Source organism: Ascidiella aspersa, chromosome 6 (genome assembly GCF_963924565.1).
Source record: "Ascidiella aspersa chromosome 6, kaAscAspe10.2, whole genome shotgun sequence".
Classification (NCBI taxonomy): domain Eukaryota; kingdom Metazoa; phylum Chordata; class Ascidiacea; order Phlebobranchia; family Ascidiidae; genus Ascidiella; species Ascidiella aspersa.
This window is the reverse complement of record NC_139452.1, coordinates 32,523,910-32,549,194: the sequence shown is the minus strand read 5'-3', so window position 1 is coordinate 32,549,194 and position 25,285 is coordinate 32,523,910. Positions and strand designations below refer to the sequence as shown.

The window sequence follows — 25,285 nt, the reverse complement described above, 5'->3', positions numbered from 1 at the left end:
CAATTGTTCCATCACTCCAAAGCCATTGATTGGAATTCCATTTGGCTCCAAGTAAAACCTTGATATCTAAACATTTTTTATGATATTGCGAAATTGTGAAATAATAATATCAATTTAAATTGAAATATACACACACTTATGTGTTCAACAACTGTTTTGGAAAAGGCTAGATTAAAGTTGTTGAATACATATGTTTTTGTATATTTTCTTTAATGATACGGTACTGTAGATCCCCGTCAATGTAAAGTTGCTTGTACTAACACAATGGCAAGCATTGCTGTTTCTTGACTCACTCCCCTCTGAGCCTGTGTAGCTCAGTTGGTAGAGCGACAGTCCCGGTATGACCAAGGTCGTAAGTTCAAACCTTATCACAGACTAGTTCTATGTACATGATGCAGCAGGCAACGGTGCTATGGTTGTTTCTGGAATTGCTCCTGTCTGAGATTGTGTAGCTCCGTTGGTAGAGCGACGGTCCCGGTATGACCGAGGTCAGGTTTTGGCCTCCTAATTAAGTCGCCTTTTAACATAAATGACACCGAACGCTTGTAATTGTTGAACAAGAAATATAACTATAAGGGTATCTGTTTTTGATTACAATTATGCATGGTTGGAACAGTTCAAATAAAAATAGAATGCTAATGCGTTAGCAATGTGAATTAAATTACACTAATAAAGAAACAAACTAATAGTGAAGAGAAATATATATTTTACCTGGTGCATAGAAGGTTCCTTTTTGCTCAGTGTGGTTCTTGAATGTACCAATAATGTCTGTCAGTCGGTGTGAATACATGTGACGAGTTTCTCGCGCATAAATATAAATAAGCTTATGTCCAGGGTTTGCAAGTTCACTTCCGTACAATTTAAAGTCAAGATGCCAACCTAAGTTTACTTAAATTGTGAAACTTGTTTTGTTTAACTTTTATTCAAGATTACAGTAAATCTTTGAAGTATAATGGCTTGAGGTTGTAGTTAGACATAGCATGGCTTTTTAAGCCCATGCATCATTAGGTAACATTTTGTCAACATTTCAAAATAATCTTCAGTTAATGGCTGGAGGTCGTAGTTAGGTGAAGAATAATATCAAAGCCCATACAGAAGTAGGCAGCATTTTGACTGTTTCGAATAAAATAAAGATAATGGGGGTTGTAGTTAGACATAGAATTAATATCAAAGCCCATACAGAAGTAGGCTTTCTACAGTAAAAATTATTCAATATATATATTTTTTATTACCCATTAAAGAGTAGTCTATGTGATAATATCGTCTATTTTTCTTACCCTGTCCAGCACATGTTTCATTGATTGTTACTGTCCATTTATATATAATATTTTTGGAAGCATAACAAAAGTATATCGCCATCCGACCTGGGGCCATTCTAAAAAACAGGACAACATTGACCTTGATCATAATTGTAAATGTAGCATTTGAAGACCTGAGTTTTAAAACTACTTAAAGTTAGATTTCGTGAAAATTGAGTTTTCGACAAAAATGATTTTGTAGTTGACATTTTATTATTTGTTGCTATAATTCAAAACTAAGTTTTATAGCCAAATTATATGACATGACCCAATGACCATAAAAAATTGACCGTGTTAAGTAACACGGAGATGTTATTTACCTCCCATTAACGCACCTCTGCTAACTAATTTTATGGCCAAGCGAGGTGTACAAAAGGATTGGAAAAACGATGAACTGCACAAATAATTGAGCAAACCTGAACTCGACAGATAAGTGAGCAAAAGGAAGATGCCACTTACAAATATATCAGCGCAGTTTACAGTACGCAAGTCAACAAAAAAGAAGTTTACTTTTCAAGTGGATTGCTTATCTTAAATACACAAGCCCAAACACTCACAACAGAAAAAAATGGCATGCAACGCTCGCCTGATATTAACATTGCTTCGACATAGTATGTGTATAACAAATTAATCTGGCACAGCACGCCACTTGCAAAATAACACAGACGTCTTAGCACAAGCACGTAAGTGCAAAATCAATTTGACTAGCTGGTAATACACAGCACTCTACAACTTGTATGTTTGGTAGAAGTGTTTTTTTATAATCAAAAAAAAATTTTAGCTGTGTAATAGCGAGTTCCCTTAAGTACATCGATATTAACAAACAAAGAAATTATCAAACCCTTCTCGTTACAAACATAATTTGGAGCAGATTAACAAGTTTTAAACAGCGAATTAACTAAAGTATTGTATTTTGGAACTTCAGTGGTTTTTGATCATGTTTTCAATTATTTTATAATTACTACTCAGTTCAACTTAAACAAAGTCTGCACATTCTTTAAAATTAAAATATACTTACATTGCTTTTACTGGCGAAGTATATATATAGTATAATTAAAATTTATACAGGGCCGCTTTTACACCACTGAGGTTGTATCACTAAGTTGGTGCGAGTTTCATCATTGCTGTTTTATATTTGTGGTTGGTTGAAATTTCTTGCTTTATAAGGAATCTGTCTTGCATGATATGACATTATCCTGATGAAGGTGTCTTGTATAGGACATCAAAACATTGATTGTTTATATAAAACTGCTGGATGAGCAACACTCGGTTATATCTATTAATAGTGTCTGAATTGCTAGCTTTACCTCATTATTCTGTTAATAACTGCTTTAACTTACTTTGAGTAAAGGTCTATGTAGGACAGATGCCCCAATTCACTTGCACTTTTCCAACTTTCATTCAAAAGTGGTGAAGTTGAGTATTTGTAATACATTCCATAAAGCGTTGGATGGAATGGATGGCTAACATTTAATTTGTAGAAAATGTAAACTCTTGTGAGACCTTAACATATTGTTTTTAATTAAATAATACTCAAAAAAATATCAAAATAACAACCCCAATAATCAGAGGCTTGAGAGTTGTTTTTTGAAACACCCAAATCTAAAATAACAATGTGAGGCAAGATTTGATGTCCACTGTGCCAGAAATTAAGGAGTTAAACATTTTGCTATAATAGGGGTAGCTGACTTATTTCACATAGTTTCATTACATGCTATAACCATAATGTTTCAGATAAAATGTCACCGGTGTGTGGAGTTGTTGGATATTAGTCTATTAGAAATATTATCTAATTTGCCCGATAGCTATTAGTAGTTATCGCATAACATTTAGTTTAATTTTGATAAAAAGGCATTTTATTGTTTAGATCCTGCATTGTCGGTTATAATATACTGTTTTTTCATAATAATAATGCAATATATTGGTGGTGTGGTATTATTGTTTTTTTCCTTTTTTTTTACAGATTTAAGTTTCCACATGTTCGAAATTTTATGACAAAATTTATAAATATTGATTAAAACAACGTTGATATTTTTATTTTTTAGATATTTCAATAATGAGTTGCTATTTTTTAAGACGTCACGTAACTTACAATTCAAAAAATTAGTCTCTACATTTATTGACCCACATTTTATAGATTTAACGCAACTTATATTTTATCCAAACCGGAACTTTTTGAACCGGTTTTGAAATAATGATGGTCGGACTGGAGCTGAACCGGAACTTTTAAATTGCTCTAAACCGAAACCGGAACTGAACCGGATTTCGAAAAAATCCTTAAACCCGAACCGAACCTGAACCGGAAAAGTCAAACGGTTTGACTCCCTGATATAAACAATAATCTAGAAAAAATTACAAAAAAATGGTTTAACATAATAAATTAACTTGGAACTTGTTCAAAATCTCATATAAAAAGCAATATTCTTAAAATTATTACAGCATACAGGTATGAAAATTTTTTTAATCATTTATGATTTCATAAATATGAGGAGTCAAATGTTGTTTGCTCACCACCTTGTAGATTTACTTGTAACTTTCCTGAAAAAAATGTATATCTTTAAAAAGATTCTTATTGCTTATACTTTCTACATACCACCTAAAAGTCTAGCAATCTACAGTGTTTAAAACAATACCCACTGTGGTAAATGGCGACTCTGTAAAGTTTATTGTGTCTTTGCTGATAACGTTTCACTGTGAAATTTAGTCCTACATCAAATATACAACATTTGTGATAAAAATGCTGTTAAGATATTAGGTACATTTGAAACTATATAGGTCTTTTCAGTATAAATACCTATGGAATATTATTTTAAAATAAAGCTGTAGGTAAAATGATTGCTCAAATAATACTCAGATAAATATATTTCAGCAAGAACATAATTCCCCTCTGAGCTTGTGCAGCTCAGTTGGTAGAGCGACGGTCCCGGTTTGGCTATTATAGTAGTTATTGCACAACATTTAGTTTAATTTTGATAAAAAAAGCATTTTATTGCCTGGTTGCTGCATTGTTGGTTGTAATGAACTGTTTTTTTAATAGTAATACAATAAAATGGTAGTGTTGTATTTTTGTTTTTCTTCTTTTTAAGTTATTTTTGTAATTGTTTTGACCTGTTCTTAATGTGTCCGCCAACTTTAATAAACTTTTATTGACTTCTTCATAAATATTCATTTCAAGAAAAAATTTAAATAATTATTTGACAAACAAACCTTGCATACAGCTAAGTTAAACACAGCATCAATCAATCCAAACAAATGCAGATATTTCCAAACAGGAATGCCCACACAAATGACAAATGCCTACACAAATCTAAGTGTTGTGATTAATCAAAGTAAAACAACAAAGAGATTCATGTTGCCTTTATCTATTCTTACCATTAGGTTACACTCAGTTACAGCAAATAACAAGGTATTGATGAAGTTGTTCTCTCAAATAACATAGTTTATGTTTATGGCTGTTATTATTTTTAAAGCTGCTAATTTCTGCAAATCAATACAAGTGTAAATTGCTATAAGATTGGTATGGATAAAATAAAAAATATGTTAAAACTGTTAACTCTCACTATTAGGTTACACTTAGTCAAAGTAGTTAAATCGAGAAATTCAGCATCTTGATTATTGTAAAAGTTTTATACTTGTAGTTTTATTAAATAGAACAACTTTTAGCAAATATGCTTGTTAATACTTTTATCATTGCAATTTTTGCAAGTCAAAGTGCAGGTAAGTTCAGAAAATGTTTTAAATAACTACTTGTTAGTTATGCCTCTAACTTGATTTCTTGTTCAATTTTAATTCTATTTATACAAAGTATTTATATAACTAAAGTATCATTATGATGAATTTAGTGCATATGTCCTCCTTAGATGCATCAAAATGTTTTCAGTTGTAATTTAAGCAGGCGTTTTGTCTCTTCAATGTATAAGTAAACATTATGTGCATTTAACTATATTTTTGTTTATTTCAGCAAGTTCCAATCCAGCTATAAATGGAATTGGATCAAAAGTGTTAAAATTGTCAAATGATATTTTGAATTCAAATGATGCTGAAAACAATTGTGCATTGTTGGGAGGACATCTAGTGGTGAATAATGATGTGAAAACAAATCAAATAATGATGTCGATGGCTAACACTTTACGGACAGGTTGAATAATTGTATATTAATAGGTTAATTTAAATAAAAGCTTTTTTATCCTGAACTGTTGTTGTAAGATATAAGAAAATTACCATTGACACCTAAATTTCAAGAGGCAAACTTTAATTTAAGCATATTAAATTATTTTTTGTGCAATATGTTATTGTGTGTTTCGCACACAATTAAACGGTCACGCTGACCGCAAAACCGCCACTTGTAACAGGAGGGCAGTTAGAGGTTACAAGGTCATAGGCCAAAACATCTCCACTTTTTCGACCCACTTAAACTAACAGCAACATATACAGACAACTAAAGTACATTTTTAGAGCCAAATGAAAATTTATGATCAAGGATCGACAAGCTTAGACATTAAGTTAGAATAACATCATGAAATATTACATTAAGTTGCAAAGACCTCTTTGCATTTCTATTTCTAAAGAAAATATGCGCAGATTACGCAAGAATTACACTTCACAATCGGCACTTTGGCAAATTATATATAAGGGTGTTAAAACAGCGTTATACGAAACACAATCTTAAACAGTTAGGTAACTTAGAGTAAAAAATATTCTGATATGGATAGCATTTTTGAATTTATTTTTTCACAGATCTTACAAGAGTTTGGATTTTCTACAACCCCTACGATTATTATCATAAAGCATTGTTTTACAAATACTCGAAATCACCTGATGAAGTTGGTCCTTGGAAAAGCACTTCTAGGTTAGGACACTTGTCATACGTCGACCTTTACAACACGTAAGTCATCTGGATTACATCATATTCTCACATTATTCATCACATGAGTTTCATGCAACTTAACACTTACACAGAAATGCGACTGGAAGAAATGCCATTTACTTCTGTTATGCTGATAAATGGCATAAATGGGCTGTTAACAAGGGTGCATCATGTCCTGGTGATGGTAAGAAATAGTTGGTTGCTTGGATTCAAACACATAAATACAATAATTTAGTTATCTTAAATTTCTCCACCATCTGTAATGGAAACAACAGTTTGATTGCAATAATTGTTCAAGGTGTATAAACAGTCTTTTGTTGATTCTTTCAATTCCTTACTGTCTAATGTAATAACATGAGTTAGGTTGACAGACCTTACCTAGAATATGTAAGAATGTCAACTAATTCTCAACAAAACGGTTGATTGTATAAGTCAACTGCAAAACATATTTCACTGACACTTTTAAATAAAGCGTTGTTTTACAGGTTGGTACTTTAATTTTACGTTGTATGCAAATACATCACCAACCCCTGGACATAAAGCAATATTTATTTACCAACGAAGGATGCAACATATTTACTCGTATCGTTTGACAGACGTCAGTGGTGAGGTTTATCACAATCACACCAATTTAGTTGGAACATTCTATGCACCAGGTAAACATTTTTATTAAAGTAAATTTTAGAAGTAATGTAATCCAAAACAAGAAAATAGGTTAAATAAGTAAAAGTTACAATTATTTGCTGCCTTGATGATGACAAAATAACCTTTGAAAACATATATTAAATTTACTTCTTTTGCTGGACGTTCGCATTAATTATATTATTTTTTTTGCTAATTGTATATTTTTTCAGAAATTTATTATCTGACCTTGGAAAGGTTGTTCTATAAATGTTTTTCTTAATAGTTATTAAAAAAATTGTGGTCATTGCTATTATATCGACCTGCCGTAAAACTATTTGTTTTATTGTAGACAAAAAAGTCTTACTTGGAGCCAAATGGAAATCCAAGCAATGGTTGTGGAGCGATGGAACAACAGCAAACTTCACTTCACTAAATAAAGCAACTTGTCAGCAAAAAGCACTTTCTTATGGAACTAATGGATGGGAGACGGTTAATGTCAACTGCACAACTAAAGCTTATTACATATGCCAAGTCAAATGTAAGTTTTTGAATTTAATAAGCTTCGAACTACCCACTTAAAACTTAATCTGAATTAAAATGCAATGTTATTGTTACAGTTTTCCCAACTTTAAAAGGAACAACAACTAAATGCAATTCGTCAAATGCTACTATAATGTGGAACGATCAGTTTGGTAAAATAACAAACCAAACTGGACTCACAATCAACAAGGCAAGCTTCGAATTTCACAATAAAAAAACACTTAACACAAGTTTAACAAAAACAAGCTTGAACGTTCCAGGTTGATTTATCAACACAAAGTAATGGAAAAGTTATTTCAATGAAGACATTTCAGTACAATGACTTCAAAGCAACTTTAAATGCACTGAAGCCAATGACTGAATATTCAATTAAGGTGAGATCACATTTACATAACAAATCACTTTTACAGTATTTGTCACCAAACTTTTTGTAAAAAATATTATGTTCCAGATCACAGTTGAATTTATTGGCTGCAGCAACTTTTCAGTTGAAAGCAGGTTAAACTTGACAACAAGAGCAGTAATACTTCCAGATGCAGTTACAAGTGCATCGGTGATCTCAAGCAATCCTTGTCTGTTGCAAGTAAACACAAACCACACAAACATTATCTCCTATAATGTGAGGGTTTCAATATTTAGAATACTATTCAATATGCAATGTTTTTTGTGTTTTGCTTTTATCTCCGGATTCTTATTTTAACTTTGTAAAAGTCTTATTTACTATAGAGGTTCAATAAAGATTCATAGATTTCATTGAAAATCATTTTCTGTTTGGAATACTAATAAACAATAGAAATGTTTGATATGGCATAACAAACAAATATTTTTAGATAGCATTGTCTTATAAGTTTTGTTTTTTGCATTTTTTCTGTTATCAGTGAATAAACTTTTTGAAAATTGCTTTTACTGTAAAATAACACAAAAACGATTCCTATATTTTATTAAAAATTGATTTGTTTTTGTACTTTTATAATTTTTTATTTAGGATATATAATAAACAATAGAGATGTTTTATATGGCATAAAAATGATGATTTCTAAAAAGCATGAGATTAAAAATGAATTTATATATATATCATTTACCAAAAACTCATATCTGATAAGCCAATCACATTCCATAACTTTTTTGTTTTCAGGTTTCAACATCTAGTAAAACAATAACAACACATGAACAATTTAAAGTGGACAAAAAATCACCACTACTGATAAACACATCTAAGCATCAGGATGTAAACAATATTGATCTAAAAGTAAGATCTACATTTGTGACTAGTATATTAAAATCATGGTACAACTGCATTTAAATTTATATTACTAACTGATACTTAAAAGTTTACAGAAGTCTTACAATTAAATTTTAAAGTATGTACCTAACTGATAAACAGAAAATTAATCTTTATTAAAAATACTAGTTTGGGTTAACGTTTTTTTGTATTTTTCTTAGACTGTAAACAACATTTATTGATTTTGGTCCTTAAAAGTTTAGTCATACAAATGAATTTAAAAAAAATTGTGCTATTTAAAATTTTATGACTCTTGAAAACAGAAAACTAATCTTTCAAATATATTTTTTCAGATCCAAACCGTTTTCTGCGAAGGGTCAAGTGTTTGGAGTGAGGTCAAGGGTCAATGTCGCAAACCAAACATTGAAGTTCAAACCACACAAAGTAGAACTTTCGCCACAAAAATACCCGGTACAGGTCAAAAGACAACTGCATCTGGTAAATTGACAAGTGCTTTATAACAGAACTCTCAAAATTTGGGTTTGTGCAAATAGTTTCAGGGGTTAAGAGTATAAGACAACATTATTATTACAATTCTTGAAATCAGGCCGCACTGTTCAACAACAAACTGTGACATAATTAAAAATTGCTATTATTTCTGCTTTGACCTGATGAAGCACAATTGTGTTAAAGCTTGTCAACATTAAAATAAAATTTGTCATTAAAAAATTCCATATGATTTTTAAAGGTAGAAAGAGACAAATACGGCCATCAACAATGATCACACAACGTCCTGCTTAGCCTACATTTATACAAATCATCTTTTTTGACTTTTTATATTAAATGTCAAAAATAGGACAATACACAATCCTTAACTCTTTACCTTAAGATTTGGGTGCAAAGCGGGAAAACGAAAAATGCTATTTTTAGCACTTTTAAAGTGTTGCAGAAGAGTTTATTCAACTAGAATGACTGTAGAGTAAATAGCTTGTGAAACCTTGCTTTTTAACCAATTACCAGTTTGCAACTATGATTTTACTAAAATAGGTCAAATTTTATTAACTTTAAAAAGTAAATGTTTCAATGTTTGACAACACTATTTAAAATTTTATAAAGTTTTCATAAATGTCTGTTAAATTGTCAATAAATTAGGTTGTTTATTTTGATTTTACTGACAACAAATAACTTACTATTTCAGAAGGCCAAACCGGTGTAATTGTCGGATCAATCTGTTCTGCAATCCTTATCGCGTTACTTATTTTTCTTTATAGAAGGTAGGCAAACTTAAATACAAGCACACAGTGTAATAAATTAACATAAAACTTACTTCAAATGAGCATGGTCGGTTAGGGATGCCTTCATAGCTAGTTGTGTGTTCTTTGTGACTCATACAATACATAGGATTATAGTATCTTAACTAGCAACTACATTGAAGCCTTATAAAATAAAACTTAAGTTTATTCAATTAAAACATATCAATTTTGAAATTATGATTTGTTTGGCTGTTTAAAATATACTGCCTACTGTATGGCCTGTAAAATGTAAAATAACTACATTTCTAAGATTATTGGTAGCATTACTTATAAACAATATTTAATATCTGCCCTGGATTACAGATTATGTTTATTATTTTTTTTCGAAAAATATAGTATGGCGTTACGTAAGGCTTTCTTCGCCAGTAAACAGTTAACTTATCAGCCCTATAAACCAATGTGATGCATCATATTACAGGAAGCGGCGTAGTGCCAAGAATGTTGTGCCCACAGGACTTAATCTCGAGGGTTGGTGCTAAATGTAGAAGTTTGAAGCGTTGATTAAAGGATCTTATTATGATTTAGCTTTAAAATTTGCTTTTTATATACCTAATATACTCATATAAATGTATAACAAAGCAAATTCACAGTTTAAAGTATCAATTTTTGGTTTGAAAACTAGGCTGATTTCTTGTAACTTCTGAAGCAATGCAGGCTAAAATGTGTTGTAAAAGCTTTAGAGAGTTTATAACATTTTTATCCATAATTGTTTTGTTTTTTTTGGGATGCTTATTCCTTTCATTATGAAAGATTTGTATTAAATTATTATTCGGTGACCACAGATTGAATGAAGGTGCTTGTTTAACCTTTTTTGCTTATACAAACTATAAATAGATAGTGATTATCCATAGTCTATTTTATTGCAGCTGTTAATACATCAGCAGCAAATGAACCTGATCTATTAAGTATACAAGGTTGGTATAATAACTGTTTTGTCAAAAAATACCTAATTCCTAGGGTTTAATAGGAAAAATGAAAAAAGTTTTTAAAATTTTATATTTTGAAAATTAAATATTTTAAAATGCTTTGGCTTTTGTATTTTCTTGAATTTTGAAATTTTGAAAATACTAATAAAGAATAAAAAGTAACTTGATGATGCAAATAGTTAAAAAGTTGAGTTATAGAGTAAAAAATTTAGAGTGGTGAGATTTTTTTGTTTGATATTCTATTTGGTGGTAATGATATGGTTTAAATGTTGCTTTTTATTGCAGATGATAATCAACCGATGCAAAGTGCACCACAGCCATCCATTGCACCAGGTCAGAACTTTAACTGTATTTTTTTAGTTTTACTTGATTTTAATTAACAATACTTGCATGGAATATTTGTCAATGCAAGAATGACCAAAGACATGAAATACATCCAAGTCACTGTTTTCATAAGAGATAGATAATATGTATTCTGTTTTCCCTAAACAATATTTTGTAAACATAGATTAATAACCTCACGTTTAGCGTGCACCGAAGGTTTCTTATCATATATTATTGCATTCAGTTGTTTCCAGTGTTGTAATGACTTAAGTCACTGTTTTGCCTTAGGTGCACTTAAGTCACTGTTTTGTCTGTTGCGAAATGACTTGACTTAAGTCTTTTAGATAATTTACTTTAGTTGAAATGAACAGTTACTTTAAGCATTTTTTCATGTAATTGTCTTATTTTTTAATTTTTGCTCATAAAACAATTTGCTTGCTATATGCTGCGTATAGGTTACTTTTTTCTTGAGTTATTGCTCATAATATTCTGATATTTACCAGGTTTAACGTTTTATTTTATAACAAAGATTATGACTTGGAACTGACTTGCTCTAATTATAAGTTATTTTACGAATGACTTGGCTGGGACTTCAGTCATTTCAAAATGACTTGTTTACAACACTGGGTGTTTGATTATCTAAATATTTCTCAGGATTTAACAAGTTTTTTAATTTTAATAGCTTAATGTTTTAGTTTGATGATTATAACTTGGAATGGGACTTGAACTTGTCCTAAATTTTTTTTTTCATAAATGTCATTAATTGATTCAAGTTATTTTACAAGTAACTTCACACGGGCTTGTTTTCAACACTTGTTCACAGATAGCCGCAATGCAATCTCACCAAACAGAAATCCTACTTTTGTAGAAAACATTACAAACCAAAGCAGACTGCCACCAAATGTAAGTGCCAACATATTTCTACATTTGAACTTTTTTCTTAATTTCTATATATTTTTTTGCAGAATGCAGATGCTGCATATGAGAACTTCAACAGAGATGTAGTCTCCGTCCAAAAGCCACAAAGTGAGTTGATTTTATTTTCAATAATACAGTTTATTGGCAATTTTAATAAAAATATATATAATCCATAACATTTGAATATTTAACATTGTCTTTGTTTTTAAATGTTTAGCAATAACATACTAAAGATAGACTGGTGATACCATGAGTTATTGCTATAATGTTTGGAAACCAAAAATATATATTAATTTTATTGAATAAAATGAATGTAAACCACGTCCATTTTTTAGAACAATGGAAATTCAAAACTGCATACGAACGTAAAGCAGCAAACAACATGAAGTTATTTAATGAAGAATTTCAAGTAAATATTGTGTTTATAAAAGAAATAGTTGTAGATATTACAGTAATAATGATATATTATGGTTCCTATCAGAATGCAAATTAAAACAAATTAACAGGAAAAAATATGCTTAAAAATATCAGGAAAAACATTGTTGCTTGATTATCTTTTCCAAATATTCACTACAATGCATAAAAACCTCAGTGTCACATAACAGAACTCGGCAACCAATGTAAATCACCAAGCCTACCTTACAAAAGAGGCAATGCTCCATTAGCGTTTTATAACCGGGGTCGGCAACCTTTTTTTTTTTAGTCCCTGGACTCTACGAGCCGCACAAAATGTTTGGCATGACTTTTACGTAGCCAATTGTAAGAATATTTTTCAATTGCATAACAACCTTATATCCACCCCACAAGACACACATTGTAATAACAAATAATGTTGCCAACCCTATTGTTGAGGTTCAGGTAACATTAATGTTATAAACCCTAATTAGTTTTTCTAAGCAATATAGTCATTTTTATTGTTGAAAACATTTTGATTAGTTTTAACTTCTGCGATAAACCATGCCTTGAGACCAATGTTATGTTGTTTTCCATTATATAATGCCGACATATTGTTACAGGAAATAGTTAAAACTAGCCAAAGCAACATCAAGAAAAATCATTTCTCCCAACTGCCACAAAATGCTGAAAAGAACAGATACAAGAACATACATTCTTGTAAGTTTCACATTATAATTGTTAATTTAGTTATGGGTTACTTCACTTAACTTTGAAACTCTAATTCTTTTGGGTTGCCATTCTAATTCTTTTAACTTGTTGTAATTCTATTAAACAGCTTTGTTTTTTTAAATATAAGTGTAAGTGCTACAGAGCTAGAAATGACATACTTTTGTTATTATCACAGTTGATCATGCGAGGGTTGTACTCGGAGGGCAAGAACAAGACGATTACATTAACGCTTCTTTTATGGAGGTAAAGTTTGTCACTTAAAGTTAATTGTGACAATTGTCAGACATAACAAAATTTATATTATAGTTGTTGTTATCATTTAATGTGAAAAATCCAGCAAACTACAATTGAAAATAATTGATAGCAGGACTTAAAAAACAATTTTTCTGCATAGTTTTTAAAATTCCTTATAAAAACAGCATTAAATATATTTAACAATTTAAAGGAAATCACATTTCCAACATTATAGAGCAGTATACAAATTACCAAAAAATTGTAATATATTATTTTTAATCAGGGATATTCAGAGAAGAATAAGTTCATAGCATCTCAAGGCCCCAAGCCAAACACTATGGGTGATTTCTGGCTGATGGTTTGGCAACAAAATGCTTCAATCATCGTCATGCTGACTGGAATAAAAGAAAGGAACAAGGTTTGGTGAAAACAACTTTGCTTTATTGTTTCATAGCTTTGTGTATAAACATTTTATGTTATACTAGAACTAGATTGTGTTTTACAAAGAAGGCTACTTTGCTTTTCATAGAAATGTGTGTTCAGGATTTTTCATGGCGTCTTAGGGGATATAAACTAATTTGCAAAAAACTGTATTCTTGTCTAATTGATGATTAACACCAAGAAATATTATAAACTTTTGGCATTCTTATAAATTTGCAGTTTTATAACTTATATAAGGCTGTTTTTATTACTATGGCAATATATACCAAATGAAATGAATGTTAGACTTCCCATAGACCTTTAGAACAAAGTCGGGAAATAAAATACATATTTGAAAATGCCTCAAAATATAACCTACGTGTATAACTACAGAAGTTTCAACTAGGGCTATTTTTAGATTGTTACAGTCTTTTGAAATTTCTTAAGAGGTCACTGAACAAAACTTTTACAATGAACTTTAAAATTGTGTTTCAACAAACAGTGCTAAATAGACCTAAAAATCAACAACATTAATTCAGTGGTTAATGCTTGGTAATAAATACATATGAATTATAAAAAAATAAATAACAAAATATTACATTTCGGGTTAATAGCTGCCTAATTTATGTGTTTTTAGGCAAAATGTGCCAAATACTGGCCGGATCCTGGAACTAGTGTTCAACATGGAAAGATTATAGTTACTTGTGATGAGGAAATTATTTTGGGAGGAATCATGAAAAGAAAACTAAGCATCAGCAATGACAAGGTTTTGTCTAATTGAATATTGACTCAACTTATAAAAAAAGTTTAAAAAAAATTGTTAAATGAAAATTTCAAGACACCAAAACTTTTCTTTTACCTCAGGACTTTCATTATATATAAAGTATATACAAATTATTTGTTTTTTCAGAATGTTTATTTTTAATAACCTAAATGTTTGTTAGTAGTGTTTTTTATATATTTTGTTTTAATCTATGTAAAAAAACATATGAATCAGGTTGATTTTATTGATTTGTGTTTTTTTTATAAAATAGAGTAACCTAGATTCTTAAAACTAATATCTAAATTGTGAAGTTTATTGTTTTAATGGCAGGTATATATAAAAAGAAGTACTAAAAATATTTTATTTACAAAAAAAAACTTATGCAAAAATTATGTTATTCAAATTACTGCACTATGGCCAAATGAAACCACCTTAAAATATTATGTATGTTTTAATTAACCTAAATTGTTTTATACCAATGTAATGTTTGTTATTCCAGGAAACACAAAAGGTTACTCAGTTTCTTAAGACAGTGTTGTGTGTTCTTAAATCAGTAATACCCCGCAATTTCATTCCCTGCTTAAGCCACAGTGTCTTATTACTTTCAGGAAACGCGTAACGTGACTCAGTTCCAATACACAACCTGGCCCGACCATGGAATTCCAACGACAACTTCAGACAAGGTTTACTTGAGGAGAATGGTGGAAGAAAAATACAACAAACAAGCTCCTGTTGTCGTCCATTGCAGGTGAAAATATTGATGTGGTTTATTAAAAGTCAATGAAAAAAGAAAAAATTTCAATGAAAAAAATTAATTACCTAAATATATAATAAAGTTTTCTTGGTTATTATAAATCTGTCCTAGCAAAACTTGTACAACCTTAAATTAATCGTGTACAAAAAACTTAATATTTTGCCAAGGAAAGCTACTATAGTTCCAATATAATGTTCCTATACTTTAACACTGTGTTTAGACAGCAAAGAAAAAATAATATTGCGAAGGTTTGACTAAGCTTGAAATAACAGAAGTGTTGTTTAAGCTTGCGTACAAAAACAACAAAGATTTCTATATTGGTTTGCGTTGCACCAAATATGTATCTCTAACCTTTTAAAGAAATCTGTTTTTTTAATCCACTCAACAGTATGATATTACCACTAGACATACCCTTTTTGCGTCGTGTTTCATTTACCATTCGTCCTGGAGTTTATATATTTCTAATACTCAAGGGTGCCAAAATATATGTGAGAATATTTAGGAATCTGATTTTTGCTCAACTCTTACATATTTTTTTTATAACGATTGGAGTAAAATAAATCCGAATATAACTTCTTATTCGTTGTGTAGAGTTGTTGTGTGTTGTTCCAGTTCCGTTTATATTTTCATTGCAGGTGAAAATGTTTCTGTGAATTATTTAGAGAAATCTGTAAAAATCTTAATGGTAAAACTGTAAGATCTCAAAAATAGTACATTTTTGGGGCTTTGATGAAATTCAGTCCTAGTTAAACCTGTTCAAACTTAAATTAATCATGCACAGAGAAAACTTAATATTTTGCCAAAGAAAGAATATTTAGCATAACATTTTCCAATTATAACCTTTTCCAACAGCATTTTCTCTTGCAAATAATAATAATGCTACCTGCCGGTAAAGTGTGGTAAGGGTAAATTGGGTCAGGCCTTATAACGGCAATGAAATGCACACCGGCTTGTTTTATTTTTGCAGAGTTGGAGATCAAACAGTTTTTAACAGTTCCCATATTTTTCATTTTCGACTTGTTAATTTTCAGTAATTGACTTTAAGAATTAAAAATAATGATCCTAATTTAATGGAAAATATTTTAGTATGACGCATTTATTGCAATTTTAGGAATTAAAAAAACAATTATTTCATTTATTAGCTGATTTTTAATAAATATTCCTTAAAGCTTAACAAACCAACCCTCTGACACTCATTGCACCAACCCTTATACGTGCACTTATACTTTGCTGGATTGTATTAGGTCAATTTTTCAAATCCTAAATTTGTACAATATTTACGATCACGGATACAAAGAAGTTGTATATAAAAAATAAATCTTTTTATGATTTGCAGAAAATATCAATGACAAAAATTTACTTTAAATGTTATTTTTGACAATTATAGAAAATGTTTAAACTGATTCCAATATATTTTTAGCAGGCTTTTCAAAAATGATCCTAATTTAATGTTTCATTGAATTTCAAAAGTTAAGTTTGAAACAAACTTGTTTAAAACCCTAAAACAAGACACAGGTCCCAAAACTTTTTTGTTAAATGTTGGACTTCGCGTGAACCCTCACTTCATATTTTTAAACTACACAAAACAAAACATGTGTGATCTTTCAAACACCGTGCATAACATGTTCACAAACTTTGTCAAAACATTTACAATGCAAAGAATAATATGTAATTCCTAAAATAACATTATGAAAGTTTGGCCAAGCTTAGACACATAACTAGTTTGCACTTTGGTTTGTGTTGTGCAAAAAATATATATTTGCCATTTTTAATAAATCTGCTTTCTTAATTCACTAATCAGTGTTATAATGCAGCTAGTCTTACTTTTCAGTTTTTTGTTCTGTGGTGTAATGAGTGCTAGTGCCGGGTTTGGCTGTACAGGAATTATCACATTTCATTGTTTGTTTATTGTCATTAATTAATATTTAATGTTTTTCTCCTGGCATTTGTATTGGTACTAATGTTAAAACACCGCTAGTGATAGAGCCGGTTATATTATCTAGGTATTTATCACATTTTATTGATTTGTATTCTTAATATTTTTAACTGTTTTGTGCTATAATTAATAATAGTAAACATTGTTACATACCTCTAGTGCTGTAGTTGGTTGTATTTATAGGTATTTATCACATTTTAATGTTTTTTGGTATAATTCATATCATTTAACTTTGTCAAATACCATTGTTGGTTGTAACTGTCACAGTACATTCAATATTCTGTTTTAATTATTATTGTTCAACATTGTCATATACGTCTAGTGCTGGAGTGAGTTATGTAATAGTATATACAAATTTATCACATTTTATTGTTTTTTACTGTTATTAACATTGCCATATACCTCTAGTGCTGGAGTGGGTCGTACTGGAACTTACATCGCGATGGACGTTTCGTTCGATCAACTCGACGCAGAAGAAAATGTTGAAATTGCCCGAACTGTAATCAAGATGAGGGAAAACAGGACGGAAATGGTTCAGACTCTGGTAAGATTATACTTTATGTGGCACTAACAGAACATATAGAGACAAAGGATGTGCGATACTTGACACTTTTTCGACACTAGTACCAGATAATTTAGATAAAACAGGGCAAGGAAACAGGCAAAAGTTTCAATTTTTCTATTAGAGACAATTATTATTTTTCTATTACATAACTAACTGCAGATAAAACATGAAATCCTAAACACTGTTATCATTTTTTTTTATTGTTTGGCTTCAATCATTTGGCTACTAAAATTATTCTTATTTTAGTATAGCAATAAAATATATAGATTGGTTCAAAATTATTTAAGGTTTTTAATTTTTCTTCAAAATTTTGTCAATTTAAATCAGCACTTAGATAAAAAGTTGCAATCCCTTGAATTTCTAAGTGGAAAATCAAAGCAAAAACTTCCTTTTTTTATTATTCCAGCAACAATATGTCTTCATCCACAAGCTTATAATGGAACATGAAATGTTTCCGGCAAGTGATCGAACAACAACCGAACTATCGGATCTTACTGAAGATGATTTGTAAGTAATTCATAAAATAATCCCAATGTGTTAATAGCAGTTTTGCCAGCAAGGCAATTTGAAATGAGTTAAGTCTCAGTCGAGTCATTTGAAAAATGACTTAAGTCCAAGTCAAGTGATACATCTAATAACTCCTAAGTGTGTACTTAGGTAGTTGTTTCTACACAAATATCTGTTCAATGGTTAGACAACAACCAAATTATCAGATCTCACTGAAAGCTGTGTTGTAAATTAAGCTTCCATTTTAAATACAGAATTTAAAGCTGGTTTAAAATGCAACATTTAAAAGTAACTAATCCATGACGTTTAAACATATTTTTGCTGCCAGGCTTTGTATGAGGGTTTTTTAGACAAAAACTATAGATCGATGGTCAAAATGTAGTTAAATATCACTGGAATAAAAAAAGTAATTTATTTTATATTTCAGACCCAAAATTAGCATTGAAGAGTTTAACTTACTTCAACAGATTCAGTCACAATCAAAAGGTAATTATTGTGGTTAGTAAATACCAGTTGTTAAATTGGCAAATTTAAAATTTATCTTACAGTAATTTCTCATTTATGCTTCTAGATAAAGCAACAAACTTGCCTGAAAGGAGCACAATGATACAGGTAAGGTACAAATGTATTCCTTATAACTACAGTGCATTTATGCTGAATATTAACCCAGCTACTACTAGGCTGGTTTCAGTGGCAATTACGTACCAAATTAAGTATGACAATAACTTCATAGGATATTTTTAGACTGTTACACTTTTTTGTATTTTTTACCTGTGTTTCTATTACAAATAACAACATTATTGCCTGTAGTTATTATTAATATGGTGTATTTTTGCTGAATATTAACCTAGGCAATGCTAGGCTGGTTTTAGTGCTAATTCAAAACCAAAATGACTATGATAATGTTGTCATTGGGTATGGTATTAGACTGTTATACTTTTTGTAATTATTTTTGTTAATTAAAGTGGTATTGTTCTTTAGTTTCTATCCAACTAGAAACTGCCGTACTCTAAATCGTCCATTTTTGCTAAAAACTACCAATAATGGACTAGTGTAATGCTGCGTATGTCTATTAAAAAAATTAACATACAGATGCCAAGTGGTGGTATCGTTAACGTCCAAAACTAGGGTGGTATTGCTGCCGGTCTGATATAATTGACTATCATAATGACGTCATTCGGTATTGCTACAGGTGTTTATACTTTTTGCTAAAAATATTAGGTACCGGTATGTATATAGAAGTATAATATTAAGCCTGTTTTGTCACAATAAAAATGCTTTAGTTTTAAGCAAATATGCATTAAGTTAGAATATTCCCATCCTAATTTTTTTAGCTTAGATTACACGCAAGTGGGTATAAACTTAAAAATTTAATTATAACTATTTTTGGCTGGGTAATTAACAAGGGTTGTTTATATTGATTTATGATAATGAAAGTATATGATGTTAGGTTTCTGAAGTTTTTGATGTTAGGTTTCTGAATTTCCAGATCTTGTTTATTTTAGTTTTTTTACTTATATCACCATGGGTATACCCTTTAAATCTTACCTATCAGTGTTTTAGACTTGTGTTTCAATTATCAGCTGTTGTTGGTGTTGATATATACATTTCTTATGGTAAAAGTGTATGATGTTAGGTTTCTGAATTTTAAAGTATCATTAACAAATTACATGAAGTAATATCAGTGACAAAATGCTTTATGGCTTTAAAATTTTGTGTTTTTTTTGTATTTTAATTCCCAGGGCGACAGCTGTTCTACAACCTTTATTGCATCACAATCACCTTCTAGTGACAGACAAGCAGAGTTCTGGAAGTCAATGATTTATCAGCGAGTCAACACTGTTGTGTGCTTGGAGGTAAGTTGTTGTGGGTAAAAATAAAGACAAAGTTGTTTTTATAATATAATGTACAAAGCGAATGGTAAAATATTTTTATTTCTTATTTTTTTACATATTTATTTTGTCAAGTTCTTACAATTTTGTTTAATGTCCTTGGTAATCAAGCTTGAAGGTATAAATGCAAAAAATACTTTATTCTATTTTTTTTTTCTTTATGAATTTGGTGCTAAGAAATGTTATTTTTCTATGCATGGACTTGGTGTTTGTTTTAATTGCAATCAATTATTAGTCAATAAAACTTGGCTTTCGAACAAATAGTTTGGTTATTGAATGTTTTGTATTTTTTAATTTTGACACTTTTGTTTACATTTTGTTTTTCTCACAACTTTACTTCATGCTTTTGGTAATCAAGGATTTATTTAATTGCAAAAGATTAGTCAATGAACCACGCCTTAAACAATTGGTTTGTTGATTGACAGTTTAATATAATATTAAAAAGGAATTGCTTGGTGGCTTGTAGAGCATGGGTTAATTTTGAAAGGTAAGAGTTCATAATTTTAAAAATAATTAGCGGAAAATCATTAAATTGTCTAACACATAGTTTCACATGCATTCAAACTAATATAGACAAACCACTGACTCATAAATTCAATGGCATTAAGTTTTCCTTTTATATCTTACAATGCGGTTTTGAATAATGGTCTTGGGTCAAACCCTGGGTATCAATCGTTCACTATTTTCACTTTCCAATGAAACTTCCAGAGATACAAATAACTCTTATGGCATAAAGTATTTCCGAATCGTTTTAAAAATAGATAAATATCTCGATTTAATCAACTGTTATGGCTTTGATATTTTTATTGAAATGACTAACAATCAATGATTGTAACATATTTATATAATAATACATATTTGTGTGGTTTGCTTTAAGCCATTAAAGGTTTGTTTTGCAAAGTGTTCACAATTCTGTAAAAAATCATTTTTTGGTTCTGCCTTACTCAGCTAATTCCGATGGGAGAAGTAATCTGTGTAACTATACATTTTTGTGATTTTTTTGTAAGCCAATAAGGCAAAATATTTATTGCCTATATTACTTGTATAGATATTTCATTTTTTAGCCTTTACTTGCAAACGAAACCTAATGCAGGACTTATGTTTTTGTACTTAACAAGACAAGTGCGTTGAATAATAATTCTAGAAATACAAATTACCAACTTAATTTTTTTCAAGATGACATAAGCTATTGTAGAACCATTTGAAAACAGAGAAATATCTTAATTTTATTAAATTTTATGGCTTTGATATTTTATTGAAATGACTTACAACCAACCATTGTAACATTTCTGTGTGATTTTTGTTAAACCAATTCGGCAAAATATTAATTGTTAATATTACTTGGTAAAGTTTAATTTACAAAGTTGTTTACAAATCTGTAGAGTCGGTCTTTCTGTACACCCTTAACCAGATAACCCAAGCACAACTGGAGAAATATGCTGTATAACAATACTTTTTTGTGTGAAAGGCAATAAGGCAAAATATTAATTGTTAATATTACTTGTTAAACTTTATTACAAAAGTTGTTGTAACATTATTTTATGTTACATGATTCTCGCAATTGTGTACTACGATACGAAAGTTGTTTTGTTGGTCAGTACGAATTCTAAAAGGCTTGATAACAAAATATACATTGTGTAAAAATGTTTCATTATTTTAGTGGCCTGGTCATTACTAGCGAACAAATCCTAATGCCTGCTTTTTTTGTTCCTAACTTATTGTTGTTAATATAAAACACATATTTGCTCACAATTTTTAGCCTTATGAAGCTGACACGATTACTACAAGTGGAGAAGAAATGGTGGATTTTGGAGATGTGAAACTCACAATCAATTCACTGAATGATCGAGGAAGTTTTGTTGAGAGAACTGTGAAAGTGGAGATGATGTCACTAGTTAAGGTGGAATTTAGAAAACTAAATATGACAGCAAATGTAAAATCGAAAGGCTTCTTATCCAAGTTTTAACATTGGTCATGTAACCTAAACCAAACTAAATATAATTGAATAAATACTGAGAAACTTGTTCAGGTTTTTAAACAATGTTGCTTTAAAACCTTGTTTTTTCACACCTGATTTAAATTTTTATAGTTCAAAATTTCCACAGCATGTAATGTTGTCTGCCTATAGTTCACCATGCTTTAAAATATGATTTTTTCAAACTTGCATTGAACTTTCATGGTTAATAATTGTATAGTTCACCATGCTTTAAAACTCAAAACTGTCGATCATGTTCTGTTAATTTCTTGGGCTTGATTACAAACTCTGTCTTTTTTTCTTTGTAATTAGTTACTTCTGTGGAAGACAATACACCGTTTGTTTTAGTAATTTTACTAAAAATATTAAAGCCATAATATTGGATAGTTACTTCTGTTATTAAAATAATTTTTCTGAATAATAAAGTGTTTTATGTGATAATGTGTACTTAAACTATTGAACAACCAACCATAACATATAAAATGCTGCTATTTAAATCACTTGTTATTTTAGCCGGTATGTTTTCACCAACAGGACAAAATTGATGTGAAGTACCTGGTTCTGAACACCTGGAAAAATGTCAACGTCCCTCCAAGGTCGAAGTTGATGTTGGAGCTGATGGATGAGGTTCAAAGGTCGCAAGGGGGTCCACAAGGTGGCAGTAAAGTGATGGTTCAATGCAGGTAAATACACAAGGTGGCAGTATAGTCGGGTTCTGGACTCAACAAAGCTAATTTTAATTTTATTTGACCTGAGTCGGACTCTGAACTTGTGGAATAAGTTGTAAAGGTTGAATAACATATTGTGGAAAATGTTTCAACCAAGTATTGCTGTGGATGAATTATATGACACCTCTTTGAGGAGGGGATTGCTGTACCCTTTGATTAAGTAAATGTTAGGATTGTAGGCTGCAGATTCATAACCCGACTCAGGACTTAAAATTGTACATTTACCGGAGCCGGTCTCTGGTTGTTATTACCCGACTCGCCGATTTAAATATAGGCCAGTTGTTGGTAAATCTCTACATTTAAATACGACTCTAAACAGTGACAAAAACCAGGATGCTGTATATGCCTGACACACAGTATTGCAAACAAGTCATTTTGAAATGACTTAAGTCCCAGTCAAGTCATTTCCAAAAAAGTCATTTGCAAAATTAAAAAAAATAGAACCTGCCAATTTAAAAAACTGCTTACATGAAATAAACTAGAAATTGTAGTCCCTCAATGCCTTAAAACTACAATGTTATTTGCTTACTTAACCTGTTGTTCAAAATATCAATGTTTTCAGCGACGGAACTGTGAGGACCGGCACCTTCATCGCTCTGATGAACATTCTGGAAAGATTGAAATCTCAGAATAAAGTCGATGTTTTAAGAACCGTGAAAGATCTGAGGGACCTGAGACCAAACATGGCGGACAATCTGGTTAGTTAGACAATTGGTAATCCAGTGTTTCTCAACCTTTTTCTCGGCAGCCCAAGTTTTAAACGTTAAGCACAAAAGCCTTGAAGATCTGATTCTTTCCACTAAACTCTTAAGCGAAAAAAACATAAGACGTAATGAAGTTAAAATGTAATTAAAATAAACACTTCTTCATGTTGTTTATGTGATTTATTTCAAATTTGGAAAAATCTTTTTTAAAACCAAACTCAATAAATCTGAGAAACCTTGGATTAACACCTTGGAACAGTTTATTGTCACTTAAATATGTTTCCTTGTTGTACAATACCTTTCCAAGGAGCCATTTAAACTTATGTTATTTGCTATATTATTATAGATAACCTGTTAAGTTTATTAAAATAGCATGCATATATTTTATTGTTATTTGCATATATTTATCGTTATTTAAAAAAATTGTTCAACAAAAAAGTTCAATCTGGTTCATACCTTTAAACCTAGTTTATTGTGATATTGCAACAACAAATATTTTGTGTGAATATGCCTAAGACCCAATAACTTGTGTTTTTTACCAGGAATGCTACAAGTTCATATACTTGGTGATCATGGAGTATCTTTCTTCGTTCAACACTTATGCAAACTACAAATAGGAACCAGAACAATTGCACTTCAAACCATTACCTTTTTAATTTTTTATCTTCGTTTTTTCACTGAACTTTATATATTTCTTATTTACAGAGTTTTATATTCATTTGTTTTGCTGTGATTTTTGTCTTTTGTGAAACACATGGAGTAACCAAAAACAGAAACACTGTAAATCTAAGTTAAATATTAGTAGTTCTGCACTATATTGTATTAGTTAAGCTTCATGATTCAAAACCCTATTTGCTTTTTCTTGTTGGCTTCACTCACTGTTATATATTTTCACACTTTTTTTTCTTATATGTGTGTGTATATACTGTATGCCTTCAGATAGGATTACGGAAAGCAGTTGGCCTAATCAGGATTATTTGTGATTTAATTCTGAACTTTTTAAAATACTATGATTTGCTTGTTGATGCTCACGCACACACACTTACTAATATATAAGTAGATTAGTTAGGCACATGTGCAAATAAAAATCCATTTATTTTCTTCAGAAATGTATTTATCAGTTTTTCATCCAACATATTTCTGAACAAAACAAACAATAATTTGATGAGACTCATTATTTTATATTTTGTATGTTTTTCTTGAGGTGTCTCTCATGGGCAATAGGAGTATAGATGTAAATGTAATTGTAGCATTTATTAATTTGAGATAAGAATATGTTTCGTTAAAAGTGCCACCAATTATTAAACTACTGAAATAAAATTTTCTTTTTACACTTAATTTTCAGAAAATACATTACAATGTTTCGCAACTACTAAATAAAATATTGCATTTATAGTTCAACTCTCCAAATGTTTAAAGAGCAAGTTTAAAGTTGTTTTATAAATGTGGCACCAAAGATGTTCCTTTATATTTCCTTTTTCTTTTTACAAGAACAGCCCAGGAATAAAATGGTCAAAAAATGCCAAAATAAACTAATGCTTCACAAGATTTAATGGTATAGAAACGTTGAACTTTGCAATGATGGAGTTTATGCAAGAAATATATTTTTAGATGTCTGTAATTATTTATACAGCCACATTTTTGTAAAGC

The 25,285-nt window shown here is 30.2% G+C and overlaps 1 protein-coding gene across 1 annotated transcript; it reads left to right on the top strand.

The window, feature by feature from the left end:
• The first annotated feature begins 4,966 nt into the window (after positions 1 to 4,966).
• LOC146141329 (receptor-type tyrosine-protein phosphatase S-like) lies at positions 4,967 to 24,252 on the top strand. The gene is made up of 30 exons (XM_083392888.1): positions 4,967 to 5,015; positions 5,260 to 5,436; positions 6,036 to 6,183; positions 6,258 to 6,349; positions 7,139 to 7,278; positions 7,590 to 7,703; positions 7,781 to 7,912; positions 8,465 to 8,578; positions 8,905 to 9,049; positions 9,750 to 9,825; positions 10,283 to 10,332; positions 10,731 to 10,778; positions 11,076 to 11,123; positions 11,938 to 12,017; positions 12,080 to 12,140; positions 12,368 to 12,441; positions 13,049 to 13,145; positions 13,333 to 13,400; positions 13,675 to 13,809; positions 14,449 to 14,577; positions 15,183 to 15,322; positions 17,673 to 17,808; positions 18,236 to 18,336; positions 18,764 to 18,822; positions 18,908 to 18,948; positions 20,079 to 20,192; positions 21,988 to 22,128; positions 22,738 to 22,886; positions 23,494 to 23,629; positions 24,178 to 24,252. The coding sequence occupies exons 1-30, from the start codon at positions 4,967 to 4,969 to the stop codon at positions 24,250 to 24,252; spliced, it is 3,069 nt and encodes a 1,022-aa protein (XP_083249014.1).
• The last annotated feature ends 1,033 nt before the right edge of the window (positions 24,253 to 25,285 follow it).

What these genes read in the sequence shown, in the direction of transcription:
- LOC146141329 (XM_083392888.1), top strand. Translation starts at nt 4,967, where the DNA reads ATGCTTGTTAATACTTTTATCATTGCAATTTTTGCAAGTCAAAGTGCA. An exon ending in CACAGGACTTAATCTCGAGG is followed by an intron (nt 10,333 to 10,730) that starts GTTGGTGCTAAA and finishes ATTTTATTGCAG; the next exon opens with CTGTTAATACATCAGCAGCA. An exon ending in CGGAAATGGTTCAGACTCTG is followed by an intron (nt 17,809 to 18,235) that starts GTAAGATTATAC and finishes TTATTATTCCAG; the next exon opens with CAACAATATGTCTTCATCCA.